This window comes from Gracilinanus agilis, chromosome 5, assembly GCF_016433145.1.
Source record: "Gracilinanus agilis isolate LMUSP501 chromosome 5, AgileGrace, whole genome shotgun sequence".
Classification (NCBI taxonomy): domain Eukaryota; kingdom Metazoa; phylum Chordata; class Mammalia; order Didelphimorphia; family Didelphidae; genus Gracilinanus; species Gracilinanus agilis.
In genome coordinates, this window is record NC_058134.1 from 306,540,554 (window position 1) to 306,559,503 (window position 18,950).

The 18,950-nt window shown below is 49.6% G+C and overlaps 1 protein-coding gene across 1 annotated transcript in view; it reads left to right on the forward strand.

Moving 5' to 3' along the window:
* MAPK8IP2 (mitogen-activated protein kinase 8 interacting protein 2) overlaps positions 1-12,539 on the forward strand; it is a 63,832-nt gene extending 51,293 nt beyond the window's left edge. The window contains exons 3-13 of the mRNA XM_044679291.1: positions 584-689; positions 1,919-2,167; positions 2,398-2,491; positions 2,884-4,647; positions 5,026-5,101; positions 5,249-5,421; positions 5,710-5,819; positions 6,577-6,684; positions 7,076-7,146; positions 11,952-12,050; positions 12,200-12,539. Coding sequence (XP_044535226.1) covers positions 584-689; positions 1,919-2,167; positions 2,398-2,491; positions 2,884-4,647; positions 5,026-5,101; positions 5,249-5,421; positions 5,710-5,819; positions 6,577-6,684; positions 7,076-7,146; positions 11,952-12,050; positions 12,200-12,272 — 2,923 coding nt within the window. The 3' untranslated portion in view covers positions 12,273-12,539. The remainder of the gene's footprint in view (positions 1-583; positions 690-1,918; positions 2,168-2,397; positions 2,492-2,883; positions 4,648-5,025; positions 5,102-5,248; positions 5,422-5,709; positions 5,820-6,576; positions 6,685-7,075; positions 7,147-11,951; positions 12,051-12,199) is intronic.
* Positions 12,540-18,950: the final 6,411 nt, after the last annotated feature.

Here is an 18,950-nt window from a genome sequence, read left to right on the forward strand (position 1 = left end):
CTCCTCCTCCTCCTTCTCCTTCTCCTTCTCCTTCTCCTTCTCCTTCTCCTTCTCCTTCTCCTTCTCCTTCTCCTTCTTCTTCTCCTTCTTCTTCTTCTTCTTCTTCTTCTTCTTCTTCTTCTTCTTCTTCTTCTTCTTCTTCTTCTTCTTCTTCTTCTTCTTCTTCTCTTGTTATATAGTCCCTTTTAGAGTTACCTGGGACCACTGTAGGAGTTAAGTGACTTGACCATGGTCATTGCCAGAATAGCTAGGAGGCAAGACTTGATTGAACTCAATCTTCCTGTCTCCTGTATGTTATGCTGCTTCTCCTCTACTTTAATCTCTGTAGAAACTCTCTTCTCAGAGGACCTGAAAGGTAAAGAAGTGGGACAGGTGCCCTGAAGACCCATTCTTCTCCCACATTTAGTAGCTTAGGAGAGCAGGGGAGATGGGCAGCTCAGTAGAGTCCCGCCTCCACACCAGAAAGACTTTCTTCGAAACACTACCCCCTGCTTCAGCAGGACCCTCCTAGGGATCAAGCAAGGACTGGGAGTAGGGTGGGAGGGTGATCCTTAAAGGATCTTTCATCCCTCTGCCCCCTCAGGCCTCCCCAGGACATCAGCCTAGAAGAATTTGACGATGAAGACTTGTCTGAGATCACCGACGACTGTGGCATTGGTCTCAACTATGATTCGGATCCTTGTGAGAAGGTGGGGAGAGGTGGGGCCAGGGCAAAGTGAAGACTAGGTAGGCATGGGAGCTCAGACAGGCCAGATGGGGTGTAGTGGGTGTGGGCTGGGCTGAGGCTTTTGCTATTCTGATCTCCTGTAGTTGGGAAATCTTGATTTGGGGAGCCTTTGGGCCCCTATCAGCCCCTGGAGATGGAAATCCCCTCAGGGCCTAACTTTTCCTCCTGCTGCTGGATACCCTCCTCCTGGGTATCCCTAAGGGTGCTAGTCCATGCCGTGAATTGCCGTGTGTCCAGACATCCCAGCCCAGGGGCAGAATCTGGAGGCGAAAGAACCTCAAAAGGCACAGGATCCATTCCCAAAAGACTCCTCTGTAACAAACTGGACAAGAGATCAACCAGCAACCTTTGCCTGAAAATCTCAAGGGAGAAGGAAGCCGTCCCTCTTCTAGACCACCCTTCCTCCTCCAGGCCAGCTCTGGCTATTGAGCAATTTCCCTTTAAATCAGGACTTAATTTATCCCTTGTAAATCCCTCCCTCCCATTGCTCCTGAGTTAGTCTTCTGGGACTAAGCAGGAATAGAGATAGGAAGTGGACCTTGGATTTCACTGAAATAGGGAATTCCTAGGTGAGAAAGGGTGGACAGCTTCTCTGCAACTTATCATAGCCTTGGAGGCTGATTAGAGGGCTGAGATATCAGTTGACTCTTCCAGGGCCACACAGCCAGGATCTGTCAGAGGCAAGAAGGACATTGGCCTTCCTGGAGCCAAAGCCATCTCTCTAGCTTACTTTGCCACTTCCCCCTCAGAAGCAACACTGCTCCTTTTGCAGAGCTCCACTTTCTCCAGGCAAAATAGTCCCAGGCCCCTCAACCGAGGCTCATGTGGCATCATCCTGGGGAGTCTGTATTCATAATCCCTGGGTTGTCAGAATTCTTCCTCAAATGTGGCAGCCAGACCTGAGCACACGAGGCAGGGCAATACAGTCCCACGTGGTCTGAGCCTGGGCTTTAATCTCTTCTCAGGCAGGGCAAACTCCTGTTGTGGTCCTCCACGGAGCCCCCTGGGCTGCTGGCCTCTTTCAGCTGGCTGGTAGCCCTACAAACAACAACATCCCTGGGGCCCCATCTCCTCCTTCACACCTGGATGTCCAAGGTCCCCTTTGGCTGGGCCTTCATCACTCCCCATGTCTCAGGCTCTGCCCATCTCTGGGGCTCTTTCCCCCATCTCTGGGTTTCTGTCTCCCTCCAGGACAGCCTCTCGCTGGGACGTTCGGAACACCCGCACCCTATCTGCTCCTTCCAGGATGATTTTCAGGAGTTTGAGATGATTGATGAGAATGAGGAAGAGGAAGAGGAGGAAGATGGGGAAGGGGAGGTAGAAGATGGGGGTCACAGGCACGAAGGACCCCCCTCACCACCCCTCATCCCATCTCCCTCTGCCCAAGAGCCCCACAAACCTCGTCCCACCACCTTGAACCTTACCTCACTTGGGACCCAGGTGAGACCTGCCTGGAGAGCAGGAGCTGTCCCCCCATCCCAGCCCAGTGTGGCCTGCGGCCCCTGCCCACCCTGCACGTTGGGGGGTGTGTTGCTCTGTATGGAGAAAGGAGAGGGATTTGGGAGTGGGTCCCCCCATGGGATGGGATGGGGGAGGAGCAAGTGCAAACCCGATGAATCTGCCCAGTTGTGCCGCTCCTTTCTAACTCATTCATCCCCGTCTCCCCCCAGGACTCTTTGAACAACAATGGGGGCTTCTCTCCTCCTCCCCGGGCTACTTGGCAGGAGACCCTGCTGCCCTCACCCCCTGAGGAGCCCCACAATGGTGAGAGAGTGGAGGGAAGGACTCTAAGTGAGGCCCACAGAAAGAAGGTCTCAGGAAATGAGGGGAGATGCTGAGCTCCTGGGGTGCAGCCCCGAGCTCGGGGCCCATTTAGAGGGATGACCAGCGGGCTAGGGGAACTTCTAGGGGAACTGCGAGTGAAGGAGGCTGGGGGAGTGGTGGGCCTGAGGGCGAGGAGAATGAAAAGGGCCAGGGAGGATGGGAGGCGGGGTGGGGGCGTTGGGTTGGGCCGTGCGGGTAGGGTGGGGAAGAGGATCTGCTAAACTGGCGGGAGGTTGGGGGTTGAGTGTGTGGGAAGAGGGTTGGGGCTCTTACTGCCCGCCCCCACCCCTTCCTCCCTGCAGCACATCGGGGGCCTCATGTTTGCACCGCAGATGGGCACCGTGAGGAACAGTGTGGGCCCCCCAGTGACTACGACTGCGAAGGAAACCGGTCGGGAGAGGGATCCGAGGCGTCCATGGGGCCCCCGCCTGCTCCCGGAGGCTCCTCGCCCTCCTCGGACCCAGGCATCGAGGCCGACTTGCGCAGCCACTCCAGCGGGAGCCGGAGCCGGAGCCGGGGCCGGGGCCGAGGCCGGGGCCTTCGGAGCAGTCAGGAGCTGTCCTCCCCAGGCTCAGGCTCGGGCTCGGACTCGGAGGATGCTGAAGGGGAGCTGGCGGCTGCGGGGCCCGGGTCCGGGGGCAGAGGCCTGGGCCACATGATCTCCTCCATCTCCGAGACGGAGCTCGACCTGAGCAGCGACGGCGGCAGCAGCAGCGGCCGCTCCTCCCACCTCACCAACTCCATCGAGGAGGCGTCGTCGCCCGCCTCGGAGCCCGAGGCCGAGGTCGAGACCGAATCTGGGCTGGACGCCGGGCCCCCCGAGGCCGGCCTAGCTCCCTCTCCGCGGCCTACCGAGCCCTCCGCGGTGCCGGCGCCCGCTCCAGCGGAGCCTCCCAGCGGCTTGCGGCGGCCCGCCTATCTGCCGGTGGGCCCAGGAGGGGCTGGAGCCGGCCAGTCTGCCGGGCCTGACGAGGCCAACAGCGAGTACGAGTCCGGCTCTGAGTCGGAGCCCGACGTGAGCGAAGATGCTGATTCGCCGTGGCTGCTCAGCAACCTGGTGAGCCGCCTCATTTCCGAGGGCTCGTCGCCCATCAGCTGCCCGGCTCAGTGCCTGTCCCCCGGGCCCGGCCACCCGGCCCCGGCCCCAACCTCGGCCCCTGCAGCAGCGCCGCCCGCGCCGCCCTCCCCCAGTGACACCATCTCCCCCACATCCGCTTCGGTCTCCGCCTCGGAACTCGGCCGTGTTCCAGACGGAGGGGTTCGCGGGAGCCGCTCAGGCCCCGGCTTGGCCTTCGAGGACACGGAAGAGGAGGAAGAGGAGGAAGAAGAGGATGACGAGGAGGAGGAAGAGGAGGAGCAGGAACCTCAGCGCGCCCCGGGGGCACCTGCCAGCATCGAGCTGGAGCTGGTGGACATGGAGACACTGTGTGGAGGCGGAGGTGGCGGCAGCGGCAACAGCGGCGGTGGAGGAGGTGCCCTGCAGCCCCCCGGCAGGCCCCCGGCCCCTGTGCGGCCCCCACCCGCCCAGCCGGGGCCCTTCCTCTTTCTCAGCAACCCCACGCGGGACACCATCACTCCCGTGTGGGGCGCGCCAGGCCGGGCTGCCCGAGCCAGCCGTGCCTGCTCAGCTGCCTGCTCAGAGGAAGAGGACGAAGATGAGGACGAGGAAGAGGAGGATGAGGACGAGGACGAAGATGAAGAGGAAGGAGACGAGGAGGAAGAGGAGGAGGCCTCGGGGGTGGTGGCCCCTCGCGGGCTGAGCCTGGGGCCCGGCCCCGCAGCTGCCCGAGACGCGTCCCTGGTCTACGATGCGGTCAAATACACGCTGGTGGTGGACGAGCACACGCAGCTGGAGCTGGTGAGTCTCCGGCGTTGTGCCTCAGGCCTCAGCCACGACAGTCCGGCCAGCGACAGCGGCAGCGACAGCGGCAGCGAGGATCCCGGCTCCCCGCCCGGGTCTGGGGCTCCAGGGGCCCGAGATCTGCACCTGGGCAGCCGCAGCGGCGCAGCCTCCCCAGACAGCCCGGACAGCCCCGACCTCACCTTTTCCAAGAAGTTCCTCAATGTCTTCGTCAACAGCACGTCCCGCTCCTCCAGTAAGAGCCCGCGCCGAGGGTACCCCAGGAGAGGGGCTGCGGGGATGGGGTGGGAACGCCAGGGACGGAGAAGGTCGGATCCCGCGCCCGGAAGTACGGCAGCTTCGAAGATTGGGGTGGGGAGAAACGGGGAAGCCCACGGGGGAGGGATGTCAGTATGGAACTCCCTCCCAGTGGACCCTTCTGCCCCGACCTTGGGGCGGAGCGGGACGGGGAGGGAGGAACCGATTCAATTTCCAGGGGCCGCTCCCTCCGCAGCCTTCCCCTTTCTCATGCCCGGCCCCATTTCTCCGTCCCGTCTCTGTCTCTCTTTTCCTTCCCCCTGTTTTTTCTCTGCTACCCTCCCCCCACCCCCACCCCCATTCTCTTCTTGCTCAGGTACAGAGTCCTTCGGGCTTTTCTCCTGCATGATCAATGGTGAGGAGAGAGAGCAAACCCATCGAGCTGTGTTCAGGTAACAGGCTCCTCTGTCTCACCATCTTGGGTGATCACTGGCTCTTGACCTAGCTTCACTGACCCCTCCAGCCCTGGGTGACCTCCCTGGCTCTGGGTGACCTCTGACCCCCACCAGCTCTGGATGACCTCTGCCCCTTGGCCTCAGGTTCATCCCAAGACATTCCGATGAGGTGGAGTTGGATGTGGATGACCCTGTTTTGGTGGAGGCTGAGGAGGACGACTTCTGGTTTCGAGGCTTTAACATGAGGACAGGCGAGAGGGGCATCTTCCCAGCCTTCTATGCCCATGCTGTTCCTGGCCCCACCAAGGATCTGCTGGGTAAGGTCTCAGAGCAGGCCCTGGCCCCAGTCCTCTCTTCAGCACTGTACCCATCTCTTCCTTAACCCCCAGCCCCAATCCAGACGATGGCGCTGACCCCCTACCCCTCTGGGCTTCGGCATTTGTTGGCTCGGGGACTAAGGCCACGGGGAATTCTGGCTCTGACTTCATCAGGCCGGCCATTTTTTCTTCTGTAGGGAACTCGTTCTGGGGGGGGCAGGCAAGGGGGGGAGTGGAGCAGAATCTCCCAGTGCCTGCCCCACTGCCATTCCTGCTCTCATTCTACAGGGGGAAAGCGGAGCCCATGCTGGGTGGAACGTTTTAACGTGCAGTTTCTGGGTTCGGTGGAGGTTCCCTGTCACCAGGGCAATGGGATCCTGTGTGCCGCCATGCAGAAGGTGAGGGAGGAGGGGCTGGGCAGGTAGAGACTGTGCCAGTGACTCCCTGTGGCCCAGGAATGGAGGGGACAGAGGCTGTATCATGCCCAGTTGCCTGCCCCCAGCTCCTCCACCTCCTCCGGGCCTGACCTCTGGTCCCCACTTTCCCCCCAGAACTACTGCAGCTCCCAGACCTTCTCCATCCCTAGGCAGCCTCAGTCTGGACTTTGGTCCCCGCCTTAGCTGAGAGGAGGCTGGAGGCTAAAGCAGGAGTATAATTAAGTGACTCATACTCCCCCCCCTCCCCCAAATCCTCCAAGGGCCAATTGCAGTTGACATAGATAGGAACAATGGGAGCAGGGCCTCCAGCCCCATTTTTGCAGACAGATCTCAGCCCTGCTCAAAGAGCTCTTCTCCTTCCCCAGGACCTAGGCTAAGGAGTAGCATCATCCTTCCCAGGTCCCTCTTTCCTGGACTCAGTGCCTTCCTTGTCCAGGATGCTCTTTGGATGGCCCTCTTAATTCCTGTTTTCTTTCTGAGACACACCTCCAGCTCTGAACTCATTTGTAGAGATTGGGATCTGTTGGACCCCTCCCCCTTGCCCTTGTAATGGAATGCTTCCCCTCACTTTCCCAGACTTTGTTGCCCCAAATGTCCCTACACGTTTGCAAAATTCAGAGCCTATAAACATCCTGAAAGTGACATAAACATGATTTACATTAAGGGAAAAGGCAAGCCACACATGGAGTCACTCTGACCCCCAGCTCCTCCTCTCTAGATTGCCACAGCCCGGAAGCTGACCGTCCACCTGCGTCCTCCCGCCTCCTGTGACCTCCAGATCTCCCTTCGAGGGGTTAAGCTGAGTCTGAGTGGGGGTGGGCCTGAGGTGAGGGAGTTGAGGATTCATGGTGGGGTAGACTTGGGTGCTTGAGGTAGGAGGCCAGGACAGAAAGGGGCATGATTCAGTGGAGAAATCATGGGATGCGTAAATAGCAGTTCCGTTATTGCCTGTTTGACCTTGGCTGAGTCACTTAATCTATAACCACAGTTATCTCAGGCAAAAAATGAGTGTGTGTGTGTGTGTGTGTGTGTGTGCACACGTGTGCTGGGTGGGGTGGGATGGAGTTGGACTAGATGGTCTCTACATTCCGTTGTAGCTGTCTTTTCCGCTCCTGGGATGGTTAAAAGTGATTGTGGGGCCAGTGGTGCTGGGTGGGGGGGCATTCAGGTGGTGATGGCCTCTGCTGGACTTTCTTCCCAATTCTCTGCTGCCCCAGTTTGAGCGCTGCAGTCACTTCTTCCAGATGAAGAATATCTCGTTCTGCGGCTGCCACCCTCGAAACAGCTGGTGAGCCCCTCCTGTGTTCGGTTTCCCATGGGTTTCTGTAAAGCCCCGTCTAACCTGTGTGTGCTCCTGTGGGCTCCCACATAACTCTCTGTTGCCCATCTGTTCCCATGGGCTCCACAAACTCCCTGGTCACTCCTGTGTGCCTCGGGTTCTGCCTGTGGGGTCCTCCATTCTTCTGGGAATTGTCTGTCCTCCAGCGAGTACTTCCATGTATAACCACATGTGAATGTCCTCTGTGGATCTCCCATGTATGTACTCATGGATATTAGTCCACCCAGTGCCCATCCCAGGAGATCCTTGTGTGTCCCCTGGGGCTGTTTCCCCCCATGTGCTACAGAGGAGAGCTGAATTAACATGGTGTGTGTGTGGTGTGTAAGGAGAGTGCTGTAGGGGTTCACACTACCAAAAGCATCAGACTATTCTATGCAGATGAAGATGCAAGGAGGTCTTTGAGTTTGGAGGCTAGTGAAAACCTGATGAGGGAGGGAAAGAGGAACTAACTGAGGAGATGGTAAAGAATGGACACCTCTGGGTGTCCACGAGCCCTTGGGGAAGTAGTAGAGGGGTGGGAGGGAGGGAGAAAGGTGACCAGATACAAGGTGACCACAGAGCCACTGACCTGTTACAATTCACGAAGGTCTCCTCACCTGGATGAAGAGCTGCCTGGCCTCTTCTCTTTCCTCTAGCCTCAGAGGATGACGTAGCAGCTCTCTTCTCCAAAGCCTCTGTCAGCCTGCAGAGTGTGCTGCTCCTTATCTCAAATTCCTCCCCAGTTCTCTGTCAGGACTACAAAGTGAGGGAGTGGCTGCACATTCCTGTCAGACTCGGGTTCTCTCCTTCCCCAGGGATACAGTAGGGACAGCCAGGCAAAGGGATGTATAGAATGCTGGGCCCTGAGTTCAAGTATTGCCTCACTCACTGTACTAGCTGTGTTACTCTGGGCAAATCACTTGAGGCCTCACTTTCAGCTTCGGTTTCACCCGTCTATGAAATGGAAATAATAGCACGAATCTCCTAGTGTTTTGCAGACTAAATGAATGACCCACAGTGCTTTGCAGACCTCCAAGTGCAATCTGTATCAATGTTCTGTTGTTATTACTAAGTTATTACTGAAATTACCCACAAGGGGGCAGCAGGGTCAAAGGAAGGCTTTACATCTATTAATTAATTGATTGATTAATGCATTCGTCTGTCTATCATCTATCCATCCATCCATCCATCCATCCATCCATCTATCTATCTATCTATCTATCTATCTATCTATCTATCTGTCTGTCTGTCTGTCTGTCTGTCTGTCTGTCTATCTATGTATCTATCTATGTATCTATCTTTTTGGCTTGGGTAATAGCTGAACATGTTAGAATGTAGGGGAAGGATCCAATGGAGAGGAAGGGACAGTATGATATAGGAAGGGAGAATCCAGGGATGGGGCTGGGGAACCCAGATCACCCAGAGCAGCCTATGCCAGTTCTGGACAGCTCTAATTTTTAGGAGGTTGACTCATGTTAAACTAGAATCTACCTGTTTGCAGTTGCCACCCTTTCCTCTGAGTGCTGCCTTTTGGGGTCCTGTAGAACAGTCCTACTATTACATGACCATACTTCCCATACTTGAGGGCAGCCATCACAGGCCCCTTCCCTGACCAAGTTTTTCTTTCACCTTGAAATGCTAAATGGCGCCAGTTCTTCCCCTTGTGGCGTAATCTCTACTTTCTTCAGAATCCTGGTTACTCTCCTCTGGACATATTCCAGTTAGTTATGTTTGCCCTCAAAGGGGGCACTTCGGCTAGGACAGTTTTCCATAGGTGGTAGGAGCAAGGAAGAGCATAACAGGATGATCATCTCCATGATCTCTGTATCCTTGTTTCTCTGGTCCTAATTGAGTTTAACATTGAATTAGGGTTTGGGGCTATTTGTGCATCATTGTTGATGCACTGAAAGCCTCAGAGTTTTTCCTAGAGGAGCTGTTATCTAGCCACAGTTCCCCTCATGGTATTTGTACAACTGATTTTTTTGGAACCCAAGAGAAAGACTTGATTGACATCTATTCCTTTTGTTTCCATCTTCTTAGATTTGGTTTCTTGCTGTAGTCTGTCAAGACCCCTTTGAATCTTTATTATTGGACACATAGTTATCTATTCCTCTAAGCCAGTGATTCCCAAAGTGGGCGCCACCGCCCCCTGGTGGGTGCTGCAGCGATCCAGGGAGGTGGTGATGGCCACAGGTGCATTTATTTTTCCTATTAATTGCTATTGAAATTAAAAAAAAATTAATTTCCAGGGGGCTAAGTCATATTTTTTCTGGAAAGGGGGCGGGAGGCCAGAAAAGTTTGGGAACCCCTGCTCTAAGCTTTGTATAACGTGAAAATTGGACAAGCACAGCATCCATGACCTCATTATCATTAAGACATTGGTTAAAAAATGTAAAAAGTCAAGGCTACATCCCTGAGAGGACTCCTCTAGAGTCCTCCCTCCATTACCCCATTAGTTACTATACTTTGAGACAAGTCCTTTGACTAGTTCTGAATACACCTGTTTGGATTAATACCTCATCAAAGCCTCTCCATTTTGTCTTCGAGGGAGCATGAGAAAAACTCATGTGAGTGAATAAAGGGAGGGTCAAGACCGGCTGAAGTTAGAAAGCAAGAGTTCAGAATTGTTGGGAATGAGGGAATATTGGGTATTGGATGGGGAGCACATATTGTGTATGATGTAGAGGGGATTCCTGCTCAGGGATGGATTGAACTAGTTAGATTCGAAGGTTCCCTTTAACTCAGACTCTGTGATTCCGGTAGGGAGAGGAAGGTAGATGAGGGGTTCTCCTAACAATTCTCTCAAGAATAGGCAGACTCAGGAGTTAGTAAATTCCCTGTGCTGGGCAATATTCCAGCAAAAATGAATGATCACTTGTCAGAAAGGGAGCTCACTTGAATCAGGTTGCACTAGATGGCCTCTGAGATCACTTCCAATTCTGAAATTCTGTGGCTACAGAGAGGAGGGGATGAATGGGAAAAAGGTAGAAATGGCACGACTCGACATCTTCATAGGGTGAAGGAGAAGGGGGAAGAAAAGATAATCCTAGAGTTATGAGACTGGGAAGGCAGTGGCGTTTGTAATGAACTTAGAGGAAGTGGGACAAGATGATGACGAATGCTGTTTTGGCCATTTTGAGTTTGGCATGTCAGTGAGACATCCAGGTGGAGATGTCCAATTGGCAGTTAGAAATATAGGACTGGAGCTCTGGGGAGAGGCTGTGGGCAGATACATAGATTTGGAAATCTTCTGCATAGAATTGATAATTTCAGCCATGTTAGTGGATAAAATTGCAAAGGAGAGATTTTAAAGGGAGAATAGAGGACAAAACACAGAATTTCAGGGAATAGCCACATTTAAAGAGAATTAAAAATAAGAGAAAGAGAAAGAGCACTCATTAAAGTAAGGGTGTCCCATCATGGAAGACAAAGGAGGAGAAGGAATTGAGAAGGAGGAGGTGGTCAACTGTTACATTCCACATTCCAGTTCAAGACAGGACAGAAAGAAGACTATTTAGTTTGGTAATAAAGAAGTGATTCATCTACTTGGAGAGAACTGTTCCAGTAGAATGGGGACCACAGCCAGATTGACTTTTGAGTAGTTGGTAAATGTTGAATGAGTAAGTACAGAATGGTACTCCTAGAAGTTTGGCAGTAAAACAAAAATGAGAGAAGAAAATAGGGGTCTTGTGCTCTCCTTGAAGGTGTGGTAGGCTCTCAAAAAAGATTTTTTTTGTTTTTAAAGAATTTGGAAACCTAAGCATGTTTCTCTCTCTGTTTCTGTCTCTGTCTCTGTCTCTGTCTCTCTGTCTTTCTCTGTCTTTCTCTCTCCCTCACCAACGTTTGTTAGAGCAAGGTAATGGGAGAGTTAGAATGGAGGGTACAGGTAGAGGTGGTAGCTTTCTCAAGAGGAGGGCTGTATCTTCTTCTGAGACTGGAGTTTGGAGGAAGGACCCATGGGAGGACATTGAGAGGCTAAGAGGAAGACCAGTCAAAGTAGTTCATGTTGGATCAGTAAAGTTGGATTCAGTAAAGAAGACAAAATTTTCTCTAAGAATAAGAGGAGAAAGGGTGAAGATAGGAACTTGAAGAGAGAGGAAATCTTAAAATAACCATTTGGGGGAATTTGATAGTCAGCCAGAGATGAGGAAAAGCTTTGCCATGCAGCAGTAAGGACCCAGCTGCAGGAAACATGGTTTTGTGATTTTTGCCCCCAATTTCAGGAGTAGGAGAGATGGTAGGGAAGTCGACCAGTGTTGAGAATGATCAAGGCATAAGGTCAGGGGGTCAAGGGATTTAAATGTGGAAAAGAGAGCATTCCTGGAGTCTTTGATCATGGTGTCTAGCTGCAGAAGGAAGTAAGACCGGGCCATGGTTAATAGAATGGGGCCATAAAGAAAAACTATAGTCTTGAAGACAATGAATGATGACGATAAAGAAATATATTTGACAAGGAGTGGGTAAAGAGAAATGGAAGGTATGATACTGTGGTCAGAGGGGAATTCTAGTGCTCAGGATGAACAATTGTGAATGATGGCGAGGTCCTTAAGGAGACAGTTCCTCTCTTTCCCCTTAATTCCTCCTCTTCCCTTGAGGTAGAGATAGAGGTCACAAGAGTGAATGAATTGGAGACACTAGGAGGATAGAGTGTGAGTGCAGTCATCAAAGTGGATGGTGACATGTCCAGAGGCCTTGAAGGGAAGGGGAGAAGGAGCATTCCAGAAGAGCCCCATCTCCTACCTCCAGCCTTCTCCTCTTCACCCCTTTCTTCACAGCTATTTTGGCTTCATTACCAAACATCCAGTTCTCAGCCGCTTTGCTTGCCATGTGTTTGTCTCCCAAGAATCCATGCGGCCTGTTGCCCAGAGTGTGGGGTGAGTAGAGGGTGTACAGAAAATGGACTGAAGCACCCAAGGATGGGAATGAAGAGGTGGGAGAAGTAGGGTGGCAGGTAGGGGGTTGGAAGAAGAGAGTCGAGTGAGCTTGGGGCTCTCCCTTCTTTTATTCTGTCCTGCTCTTCTAGCCGAGCCTTCCTGGAATATTATCAAGAACACCTGGAATATGCGTGCCCCACAGAAGACATTTACCTGGAGTAGTCATGCCTGGGCCCCTCTCCTCCCCTGGGGGGACAGGAGGAGGGAGTGACCTTATGTGCTTAGAGATCTCTGAGGCTGCACCGGGAATTCTGGCCCTTATTCCTTTCCCCTCCCCACCCAGGGCACATTAAGGGGGAGACACTGGCCTTCTCTGTGAGGGAATGGGGGCCCTGAGCAGATCCAGGAATCACTTGAGACCTCCCCCTTCCATGTTCCTCCCCTCTCTTTGACTATCCCTTTCTGTGTTTGTCTCTCTGAGTCTCTCCCCTCTTTCTCTGTCTCTCCTTCTCTCTCTGTGTCTCTCCCTCTGTGTGTCTGTTCTCTTGGCATAGTTCTCTCTTTCTGTGTCTTTCTTTATCTCTATCTTTCCTCGTGTCTGCTGCTGCCCCTCCACTAGCTTTTGGTCAGAATTAGGGGCTCTGAAAGGGCACTCTTCTGTGCGAGATGACCCTACCCCACAAAGGATTTCCCTCCTCAACTTCCCTTCCTATTTATTTCTAAAGGAGTTTTAATTTTTATAGAGAATTTAGAGAGATCATCAGCTAGCTGTCTTTCCCATCCTGCTCTGCCCAGCTTGGCCAGGCTCAGGGCATACCCCAGGGGTGTGTGGATGGGGGGAATCTTAGTCTTTCCTAAGACCAGGAATTACAAAAGGGGTTCTATGCTCCCCCAGAGCCCAGGAGACAGAAGGAGTTCTCAGCTCCCCTAGAACCCAGGTGATACAGAAAGGAAGTTCCCTGTCCCACCCTTTGGGGAGTCCAGGAGGTAGGTAGAGGGATTCTTTGTTCCTCAATGATCCCAGGAGATACATTGGTGTTCTCAGTCCCTAGAAGAGCCTGGGAGACACAGGGAGAGCTTTTTTTGTTCCCCCCAGAGCCTGGGGGACATAGAAAGGCCCCCCCTGCAGAGTCTAGGGGAGGGGGTCCCTCAGCATCTCCCTGGCCCTGCTGTGCCTGACCACACCGTTGCTTTGCCGTCACTGGCCCGCTCACAGCTGTCTAGTGCGAGTGTATTTGACCCCTCCCCATGCTGTATATCCAGGCCTGGCCCAAGGGGCCCTCAATAAACTATCTGCTTGGTGTGATCCTTTTTGTTTTTGGTGTGCTTTTTTTTTTTTAAACCCTTGTACTTCGGTGTATTGTCTCATAGGTGGAAGAGTGGTAAAGGTGGGCAGTGGGGGTCAAGTGACTTGCCCAGGGTCACACAGCTGGGAAGTGTCTGAGGTCGGATTTGAACCTAGGACCTCCTGTCTCTAGGCCTGACTCTCACTCCAGTTGGTGTGCTTTTTTAGGAGGGGAAGTGACACGGTCAGGGGGTGATAGAACTCAGAGGCTCTGTAGGCTGCTGTGGCTCCCTATGATTTTTGTACTTCTGGGTCAACCTCCCCAAATGGGAAAGCTGGACTCCCACTTTATGGCAATGGGAAGAACACAATTTAGTCCTTCACTCCTGAGTAGAGAAAGAGACCCAGAGACTCTCAGGAGAGAAAGGCCACGAGGAATCATAGGTCTTATTGCCTGGGGTGGGATAGGGTGATGTTCCTTTTCGGAACTGGTCCAGGGATCTGGCCCACATGGCTCCAGGCCATTCTCCTTGAGTCCTCCGGGTGGCTCTGGAGGCCCAGAGATTTGCCTGTTCGTGTCCCCATTTGTGACCTCTATCCCCTCTTTATCTTTTCCCCACTATGTGCTCTTGAGACTCCAGGAGCATGTCAGAGTTTACTTCAAAATGACAAGATTGGATACAAATTCAGAAAGAATAGTAGAGGAAAGCAGGCTGGGTGGGTGGGGGGCTAGAAGAACTATTTAGAACAAATTGAAATGGAGAGATATGCTGGGCAGAGGGGAAATCAGAAGGAGAAATCTATCTAGGAGGACTCAGAACAAGCTTGGTTTTAGACTTGATGAGTCTGAGGAGGTCAGGGGTTATATCAGTCATGCAAATGGCAAGCTAAACCTCTGGCCAGGAGTAGGGGCTAGGGGTATAGCTCTAGGAATCAGCCACAGAGAAACCTACTGGGCATGAGTTAGGATCGAGTGGAGAAATGAGATGAGGAGAGGAGAGAAGAGAAGAGAAGATCCTTGTGTATATGTTTTGGGGATGGGTTGGGGGAGTCCATCCACACTAAAGTTTCTGGAAGAAGGAGGATTGACTGAGGTAAAGACTCTGAACTTAAATCAGAAGGCCTGTGACCATGAGCTGGAACTATGGGCAGGCTATTTTCTCACTGGGATCTTGAACTTCCTTTCCACTAAATGGTAAAATAACATTTCTATCTGTTTCCAATACTGTTTTTAAAGAGAACACTTTATTTTATTTTTTTTTATTTTTATTTTGAATATTTTCCCATAGTTACCTATTTCATGTTCTTTCCCCCTCCCCTAAATCCCCCTAACCCCTCTTAGCCAACACACATTTCCACTGGGTTTTACATGTATCATTGATTAAGACTGAATTCCATATTATTGATAGTTGGACTAGAGTTCTTGTTTAGTGTCTACTTCCCCAAAAATATCCCCATCAGCCCATGTGTTCAAGCAGTTGTTTTTCTTCTGTGTTTCTCCTCCCACACTTCTTCCTCTGAATGTGGCTAGTTTTCTTTCTCATAAGTCCCTCAGCCTTGCTCTGGATCCTTGCATTGCTGCTCATAGAGAAGTCCGTTATGTTCGATTGTACCACAGTGTATCAGTCTCTGTGTACAATGAGAATACTTTATAAACTCCAAAGCACTAGTATATAAATATAAGGGAGATAGAAGAGTGAGTGGTTAGAGGATTGGCGGTGGGAGGATCAGGAAAGTTCATTACAAATTAATCAACAAGCTGGCTTAGTAAATAGAGAGCCAAACCTGGAGATGGGAGGTCCAGGGTTCAGATCTGACTTACAGGTATTTCCTAGCTGTGTGGCCCTGGGCAAATCACTGCACTCAATTGCCTCGATGCTACCACTCTTCCGCCTTGAAACTGATGCTTAGTATTGATTCTAAGACAGAAAGTCAGACCTCAGATACTTCCTAGCTGTGTGACCCTGGGCAAGTCACTTGACCCCCATTGCCTAGCCCTTACCACTCTTCTGCCTTGGAGCAGTATTGATTCTAAGATGGACTTGACAAGTCCATGATGGATTGATATTCTGGATTTATGCTGTCTGTACCATACTAAGGACTATACAAGCCTGGGAACCAAAAGCCCCCACTCCCAAAGTCAACCCCCTCAGGGACATCCAATGAAGTGGACCCAACTAGCCCAACTTTGACCAGTAGGGACAACCCAGATTACCCCATTCCAGACAACCACACTCTAAGAGATTGCCCTTATCTCCACCCTAGTGAAGATTCCTAACCATCCACTGGTTTTAGACTCTTCCTCCTTCCCCTCACTCCACTGCCACTTCTACTGCCATTGGCCTTCCATACCCCTTTGCCCCCTCTTTTCCTCTAATAAAGCTTCACTATACCACCACCTCACTCTAGCCTCATCTGCTTTGGTTTAAACCCCTGTCAGTGGGACTGACAGTTTTTACCTTGTGCCATGGGGCTACAAAACTGTTTGCATTTTTCCTTTAAAGAGCTTATATTGGAAGAGGCAACACGTAAATAACTAGTTACATAATTACATATAAAATACTACTGAGTGAATGGAATTAACTTACCAGGGGGAGGTTCAAGTAGACAGAGGGACTGGGTAAGGCCATCTATAAAAGACAGCATTCCAGATGAGTCTTAAAGGAAGCCAAGGTTGATATGAGTTAGAAATGAAGAAGAAAAACATTCTCAATATGGAGGACAGCTAGTGCAAAGAAACAGAGAAGGAAGATGGAGTGTTAAGAGCAGAAAATACACACACTCAGTATCTACAAAGTACAGGATAGGAGGAAGGAAGGAGTGATTAGCCAGGTCAGACTGGTTCAGGAGTACTGAACAGCTTCAGTAGGTTGATGTGTGTGGAAGCCTAGTTCTAGGGGCCTGAGGAGACATGTTGATGAGGACACAGAGGAAGTAGGTTAGATGAAACTAGATAAGGAAGAGGAGTTAAGAGAAGGCTTCTATAGAATTGTGGGATGGAGGAAATGAATCCATGTAAGATGGGTGTGTGTGTGTGTGTGTGTGTGTGTGTGAGAGAGAGAGAAAGAGAGAGAGAGAGATGGGAGAGAGAGAGAGGATTGCTGGATTAAGCTAGGATGAATGGTGTGAAGGAGGCAGGTAGCAGGATGAATCCTCTACTAGGATTAGATGGTGGGGAGAGTTTGAAGGACTTTTACTCAGATAGCTTCTGTAGCATTAGAGCAGGGCACTTCTTACTTTTCTCTTATCTATAGGTAGCTCTGGAGGGGAAGGGCGGCAGTTATCAGGGTATTGGCAGCAGCTATCACCTTTCTTCTTTAAAAATCAATTATTTTTAACATTCTAAAAATTTTTTTAGTTCCAAATTCTTCCCCTTCTTCCAGCCCCAAACCCATCTATTGAGAAGGCAAGGAATATGTTAATTACACATTTGAAATAATGCAAAACATTTCCATATTAGCCATGTCACAAAAAAATGAGAAAAATAAAGAAAACAAAAACAAATTATATCTCAATTTGCACTGAGAGTTCATTAATTCTCTCTCTGGAGGTGCATAGCATTTTTCATCATGAGTCTTTCGGAATTGTCTTGGGTTTTTGTATTTATCAGAATAACCAAGACTTTTATAGTTGCTTCTCATTACAATGTTGCTCTTATTATTTGCAATGATCTCCTAGTACTGCTCACTCCAGTCTGTATCAGTTCTTATAGGTCTTTTCAGGTTTTCCCAAAACCCTCTCCCTTGTCATTTCTTTTAGCACAATATATTCCATCACATCCATATACCACAGCTGGTTCAGCCATTCCTCAATTGATGGCATCCCCTCAATTTCTAATTCTTTGCCACAAAAAAGAGCTGCTATAAATATTTTTGTACATGTAGGTCCTTTTCCCTTTTCCTTTGATCCCTTTGGGATACAGACCTAGTAGTGGTATTGCTGAATCAAAGAGCATGAACAGTTTTATAGCTCTTTGGGCAAAGTTCCAAATTTTCCTCCAGAATATTTGAACCAGTTCACAGCTCCATCCATAGTGCATGAATTATTTGTTCACATCCCCTTCAGCATTTGTTATTTTCCTTTTATATTATTTTCTTTGTATGTTGTGGGCCAATCTGATAGATATGAAGTGGTACTTCAGAGTTGCATTTCTCTAATCAACAATGATTTTGAGCATTTTTTCATATAACTATAGATAGTTTTGATTTCTTTTTCCAAAAACTACCTGTTCATTTTCTTTAATCATTTTTCAATCAGGAAATGACTCTTTTATAAATTTGACTCAGTTCCCTATATGTTTGAGAAATGAGACCTTTAAAACTGCTGTAATTTTAAAAATATTACTTTATTTATTATTAGTAAAATGTAGTTTCTCTGATTATCTCTATTAATTTTTTGCATTTTCTTTGCCTGATATCATGATTTCTATCCCTGCCTTTTTATACTTTGGCTGAAGCATAATAGATTCTGCTCTAGTCCTTTATTTTAACTCAGATATGACTCTTGTAAATAATATATTGTTGGATTCTTGTTTCTAATACATTCTGCTCTACATTTCCATTTTAAGGATGAATCAATCTGATTCACATTCACAGTTATGATTATGTATTTCCCTCCCTCTTCCCTTCTTCTGTTTATCATTCTGTTTATCTTTTTACTTTAACCTCCCTTAAGAGTCTGTTTTGCTTCTGACTACTGCTTCCCTTGATCTATCCTCTCTTTTATCACTCCTTTCCCCCATTCTCTTCCTTTCCCCCTCCAACTTCCCCATTGCATTAGATCTTTCTAAACCAAAAGGTGTGTGTATGTGTATGTGTGTGTGTTCTTCTCTTTTTGAACCAATTCCAATGAAAATGAGGTTCAAGCATTGCCCAGTTCCCATTTCCTCCATTGTAAAAGTTTTCTTGTGTGCCTCTTTTATGTGAGATAATTTACCCCATTCTTCCTCTTTCCCTGCTTCTTCCAGAGCATAGATTTTTCTCACTCCTTCATTTTTTTTTTGAGATCATCCCAACATAATCTGGAGGAGAGAACATTCATACCTGTGTCCTCTGTCTATATAGATGCCTTTTAACTGCTCTCATAATGATAAATGTCTTAGCAGTTACATGTGTCTTTTTCCATCTAAAAATGTAAACATTTTAACCTTATTGAATCCCTTATGATTTCTCTCTTGTGTTTTCTTGTTAATGCTTCTTTTGAGACTTCTTTTTGAATGCCAAATTTTTTATTCAATTTTGGTTTCTAACAGAAATGCTTGAAAGTTTTTTACTTTATTAAATATCTATTTCCTCTTTTTCCCAAGGAATTAGACTCAGTTTTGCTGGATAGGTGATTTTTGGTTATAATCCTAATCCTCTGCCTTGTGGAATATCATATTTTAAGCCCTCCAGGCCTTTAATGTGGAAGCTAAATCTTGAGTGATCTTGACTATGGCTCCATGATATTCGAATGATTTCCTTCTGGCTGCTTGTAATATTTTCTCCTTGAAATGGAAGCTCTGGAATTTGTCTATAACATTCCTTAGAGTTTTCATTTTGGGAACTCTTTCAGGATTGGTGGATGCTTTCAATTTCTATTATATTATTGGGAGCTACAATATTGAGGCAATTTTC